General features: G+C 47.2%; 1 protein-coding gene across 1 annotated transcript in view; it reads right to left on the reverse strand.

Moving 5' to 3' along the window:
• dnah9l (dynein, axonemal, heavy polypeptide 9 like) overlaps window positions 1–6,000 on the reverse strand; it is an 89,753-nt gene that overhangs the window by 52,683 nt on the left and 31,070 nt on the right. The window contains 10 exon segments of the mRNA XM_042308348.1: window positions 1,359–1,520; window positions 1,629–1,730; window positions 1,891–2,028; window positions 2,107–2,209; window positions 2,317–2,482; window positions 4,167–4,371; window positions 4,656–4,829; window positions 4,952–5,083; window positions 5,624–5,774; window positions 5,862–6,000. The exon segment at window positions 5,862–6,000 is cut by the window's right edge and continues 10 nt beyond it. Coding sequence (XP_042164282.1) covers window positions 1,359–1,520; window positions 1,629–1,730; window positions 1,891–2,028; window positions 2,107–2,209; window positions 2,317–2,482; window positions 4,167–4,371; window positions 4,656–4,829; window positions 4,952–5,083; window positions 5,624–5,774; window positions 5,862–6,000 — 1,472 coding nt within the window.

The raw sequence follows: 6,000 nt of genomic DNA on the forward strand, positions 1-6,000 counted from the left end.
ATCTGTTTTAAAGAGTTCAAGACAACTGGGAACCTGGGAAAAACGAGCTACGACTGGGAAAATAAGTTTTGAACATTCATCCAACTTGGAATTCGGGCCTCTTTCTAGAGCTATGACCTGAAGATCACTGATGTCATCATTATTCAACCTTTTTTTGAGTTCCCAGTTGTCTTGAAAGCACCGTACATCCAGAGAATGCCAGACTCTGATGACAAAATTTGCACACAATGGACCGCCGCGCCACCTTCCTGTTCAAGTGAGCACAGCACAACAAGGTGAGTCCAAAAATGTATTGTATGCTGCTGCATAAATGGTGTAATATGCCAGGGAGATGTGTACTGTAGCTAAGAAAGTAATACTAAGTGTATGTTGTGTAGTAAGCTGTTAGAAGCCCATAGGCCTCACCATAATAATTTGGTCTATTTTCACCTCTTAATTCCGCCTACTGTTCTGACTTGGTGGTGCACATGTAGCCTATAACCTGTTTTTGAGAAATGTAATCATTGATATTGTAAGAGCGTTCATTGTCTGCTTATATGCCCCCTTCATTTATCCTACGGTTCTGATGTACAGGAACCCTGTAAGAACGCCCATGTTTTGAAATCTGTTGCTGAACAAATAGTTATATTGACCACATCCCATTCTAGCTCGCTCATTAATGTCTTAATCAAAATTACCCTTATGCCATAGCGTGTACATCTCAAGTGTCAGTAGAAACCACGTTTGTTTAAGCAAGACAGCCATATCAGCTATGTTTTTTTAAAGGCAGTAAATGAGGCTGAATGAACTGTTTCACTGTCAGGTGTAGCAGTGGTAAGGTGTTGGGACTGATGTTGTTGGGACATCTTTATGTAGGCCCGAACAGTTTGTGGGCACAGTTTGTCACCGTTTTAGTGAAATTCATATATTGTTTAGTGTTGTGTAGTCACTCTGCTCGCATGCATCCCACTTTTCTTTTGCTCCACCAAGATTTACGTGCTAAAATCGCCACTGATAATGACAATGCAAAAAAAACCTGCTTTTTTTCGCAAATGTATAAAACATTTAACTGAAATATCACATTTATGTATGTATTCAGACCCTTTACTCAGTGCTTAGTCATTACGAGGTTGTGCAGATTGATTTAAACTATTTTAGAAAAGGGCTGTAACGTGACAAAATGTGGAAAAAGTGAAGGGGTCTGAATACTTCCCGAATGCACTGGATGTGTAAAGGCCATATGGATCACTTTACTATAAGCAATTTCAGAGAGACACAATATGTAAATATGAGTGAATGAAGTAAAGAGAGTAGCAAGTCGTATGTCAAGCAGTCTTGTTTGTAACAACCCCATCAGATGGCTGCCACATGTCTTTCACCTCAAAGTATCTCTTGCCAGTGTCCAGTAGAATCTTGCTGAAGAGTTCCACATCCTTCTCCTCCATCAGTTTGTCAGAGTAAACCCGGGACGACTCATGGAGCCACAGATGGACAAGGTCTATGGGGTAACGCACACAATCTGGCAGGGCAAACAGAATACCCTACACAGAGAGGGAGACGTAGATAAAGAGCGAGATAGAGAGGCATGAATACACATTGATGAAGATTGATGATGACGATGATGTTTTTTCAATGTGTGTGTGTGCTACCTGGAAGATGTTGGAGAGGTCCCTCAGGTTGAAGATATAGTGAAAGCGTATGGCCGTGGGGAGGAAGTTCTGACTGACCTTCTGATGGAGACAGATGGCTGCCTGCAGGAGGAGAAAGACAGAAATGGATGGAGGGAGGGAGGAGGAAAGTAGATTGATTGACAGACAGACAGACAGACTGAAAGAGACACAGACAGACTTGGCAGACAGGTAGACAGACAGGCAGGCAGATAATCAGATAGACAGACAGACTGACGCATACCTGTATTAGTGTTCCTACAGAGCGCGAGACGCCATAGCTGAAGCCCCCCTGGAGGAAATGGGCTGACAGGATGCTAGTGAAGATGGTGGCTAGCGCCTCAGCGCTAGGGAAATGAACCGCAAACACTGAGAAATGCCTCTGAGAGAGAGCGAGGAGAGAGAGGTTAGCCTGTGTGTGTGTTGCTGTTGTCTAGAGTCGACTGTATATGTGTGTTACCTGTAGTCTGGGGTTGACTGAGAAGCTCCCTGCTGTAGGGTTCATACAGGTGATGTACTGACAGTTATGGATCTCTTTCAGTACCAGTCTCTGTCTGTCGTACCTGAAAGACCACATAAACACGCACATACTCACACACTAGCAGTTATAGTTCATGCAATGTTGTTTGAGTGTGCGTGCGTGCATGCGTGTATGTATGTGTCCTCTCACCAGTGGTTGTAGTCCAGGTGCTGGCGTATGAGTGTGTGTGGCTGGACAGTACCATACACATCCACCTCAGGCATGTTGAGGTCATCTATGAAGTAGATGAGTTTCTTGGTTCCAGGAGGAGCATAGTTACGCCCTGCCTTCTTCTCTAGAGGCTTCTCTAACACACCTGCAGTGCACACACACACACACACACACATCACATTATGCTCCCAGTCCCTGCCGCTGAAAAACATCCCCACAATATGATACGGCCACCACCATGCTTCACCGTAGGGATGGTGCCAGGTTTCAAGTAGTCTGGGTAGCCATTTGATTAGATGTTCAGTAATCTTATGGCTTGGGGGTAGAAACTGTTTAGAAGCATCTTGGATCTAGACTTGGCGCTCCGGTACAGCATGCCGTTCGCTAGCAGAGAGAACAGTCTATGACTAGGGAAGCTGGAGTCTTTGACCATTTTTAGGACCTTCCTCTGACACCGCCTGGTATAGAGGTCCTAGATGGCAGGAAGCTTGGTCCCAGTGATGTACTGCGCCATATGCACTACCCTCTGTAGTGCCTTACGATTGGAGGCTGAGCAGTAGCCATACCAGGCAGTGATACAACCACCGTTTGAGGATCTGGGGACCCATGCCAAGTCTTTTCAGTCTCCTGACGGGGAATAGGTTTTGTCATGCCCTCTTCATGACTGTCTTGGTGTGCTTGGACCATGTTAGTTTGTTGGTGATGTGGAAACCAAGGAACTTGAAGCACTTAACCTGCTCCACTACGGCCCAGTCGATGAGATTGGGGGCGTGCTCGGTCCTCCTTTTCCTGTAGTCCACAATCGTCTCCTTAGTCTTGATCACGTTGAGGGAGAGGTTGTTTTCCTGGCACCACATGGCCAGGTCTCTGACCTCCTCCCTATATGCTGTCTCGCTGTTGTTGGTGATCAGGCCTACCACTGTTGTGTCATCAGCAAACTTAAATGATGGTGTTGGAGTTGTGCCTGGCCGTGCAGTTATGAGTGAAGGAGTTAGTACATGAGGGGACTGAGCACGTACCCCTGAGGGGCCCCCATGTTAAGGATCAGTGTGGCAGATATGTTGTTACCTACCATTACCACATGAGGGCGGCCCATCAGGAAGTTCAGAATCCAGGTGCAGAGGGAGGTGTTCAGTCCCAGGGTCCTTAGCTTAGTGATGAGCTTTGAGGTCACTATGGTGTTGAACGCTGAGCTGTAGTCAATGAACAGCATTCTCACATAGGTGTTCCATTTGTCCAGGTGTGAAAGGGCAGTGTGGAGTGCAATAGAGATAGCATCATCTGTGGATCTGTTGGGGCGGTATGTAAATTGGAGTGGGATAATGGTGTCGATGTGAGCCATTACCAGCCTTTCAAAGCCCTTCATGGCTACAGACGTGAGTGCTACGGGTCAGTAGTCACTTAGGCAGGTTACCATAGTGTTCTTGGGCACAGGGACTATGGTGGTCGGCTTGAAACATGTTGGTATTACAGACTCAGACAGGGAGAGGTTGAAAATGGCAGTGAAGACACTTGCCAGTTGGTCAGCGCATGTAATCCATCGACTCGATGCTTAAACGGATGTATTTTGATGGGGATTTTTATGCTAATTGGATTTTTGGACATCAACTCTAGGGGCTTTTAAATATCATATCCATTAAAATATGGCACACTAGAATCACCATTGAAGTACGAGGGCTGATACTGAATCAGTTCTTGAGGGCAGAGATTGGTTTGGTTCCATCCCTGGGTTGCCCTCCAATAAGTGGGTCTAGTAATTGAAATGGAACCAGGCCGGTATAACTCCAACTACGGCATACAATGGCGGACAATGGCCACTGGTGACTCACGCTGTAGCATAGCCGAGGTGGTGTAGTAGTTGAAGGGGACTTTAGCCACCATGTAGTCCTCCTGTAGCTTGGCTACTTTATCAGAGACCAGGATGGTCTTCCCTACTCCAGCGTTCCCCACCAACATCACAGGCTTGCCTCTCTGCAGGAGCAGGTCTATGAAGTACGTCAGACAGATGGTCTCTGCCGAGTGGACTAGCACCGTCTGGAAACACACACACACACACACACACACACACACACACACACACACACACACACACACACACACACACACACACACACACACACACGTGTCAGAAATAGACATGCAGACATTACATACACTCACGTCACAAATTCACACACACACACACACACACACACACATGTACATACTGCAGTTACGAAAGGCACACCAGTGAAACTTAGTCAGTCAGAACACATTCTCATGCAGAGAGATTTAGAATAAGTACACTTCACTAAAAGGGAGCCGAAACAAGTACAGACCTGTAAGGGGACATCAGGTTCCAGCTCAAACCGGGGCGTCCTCTCAATCCAGGGACTGAACTTCTTAGTGTCGGAGTCTATGAAGTAGTCGAACACTGTGCCCTGCGAGGGGAACTTCACCGCTCTCATCTCCTTCGACCACCAGCGACTGAACTCGGCGCGATAGTCGATCAACTGGAAAAGACAATGAATGAGCAGATAAATATTAGCTGAGGTAGAGTTACATGGGTTGCTGGCACTGACACACACACACACACACACACACACACACACACACACGGAACACAAACACTCACGTGGTCCTGGAACAGAGCTCCTCCAAAGGCCCAGACGCAGGCGAAGACAAAGTAGATCTCATAGAGTTCCCTGGGAGAGTCAGGAGGAGTGTTGTCTTCTGTCAGCAGGCAGTCCAACAAGGAACAGAGCGTCTGATTGGACAACGGACAGAAAACACAGTGTCTGATTGGACAGCAGACAGAGAACACAGTGTCTGATTGGACAGCAGACAGAGAACACAGTGTCTGATTGGACAGCAGACAGAGAACACAGTGTCTGATTGGACAACGGACAGATAACACAGTGTCTGATTGGACAGCAGACAGGGAACAGAGTGTCTGATTGGACAACGGACAGAGAACACAGTGTCTGATTGGACAGCAGACAGAGAACACAGTGTCTGATTGGACAGCAGACAGAGAACACAGTGTCTGATTGGACAGCAGACAGAAAACACAGTGTCTGATTGGACAGCAGACAGAAAACACAGTGTCTGATTGGACAGCAGACAGAGAACACAGTGTCTGATTGGACAGCGAACACAGTGTCTGATTGGACAGCAGACAGAGAACAGAGTGTCTGATTGGACAGTGAACACAGTGTCTGATTGGACAGCAGACAGAGAACAGAGTGTCTGATTGGACAGCGGACAGAGAACACAGTGTCTGATTGGACAGCAGCGTGTGTGTTACCTGCACCATGCTGTTCTCAGGTATAGGAGTGATGGTCTTGAGGTTACAGCGGACCTGCTCCAGGCAGTAGGGGACATACTTGTCAAACAGGATGGTCAAGTTGGCTCGCTCTGATTGGGCCAGCCTGGTGTCAATCCAACTTGTCACGTACCTGAGGGCCAGAATACATTGTGAGAGTGGGCATTCATACGTGTGTGTGTGTGTGAGTGCGTGTCCCTGCATGGGTGTGTGTACTGACGAGCTCCAGCCCAGGTCTTGTGGATTGACGTATAGTATCCCGGCGCGGGAGACTGTGGCAGGGGTTGCCGCTCTCAAATGGCTGATCTCAAAAAGCAGACGCATGGAGGAAGATAGACTGATACGCTCATTACTGGCCA

Source organism: Oncorhynchus tshawytscha, linkage group LG28 (genome assembly GCF_018296145.1).
Source record: "Oncorhynchus tshawytscha isolate Ot180627B linkage group LG28, Otsh_v2.0, whole genome shotgun sequence".
NCBI lineage: Eukaryota > Metazoa > Chordata > Actinopteri > Salmoniformes > Salmonidae > Oncorhynchus > Oncorhynchus tshawytscha.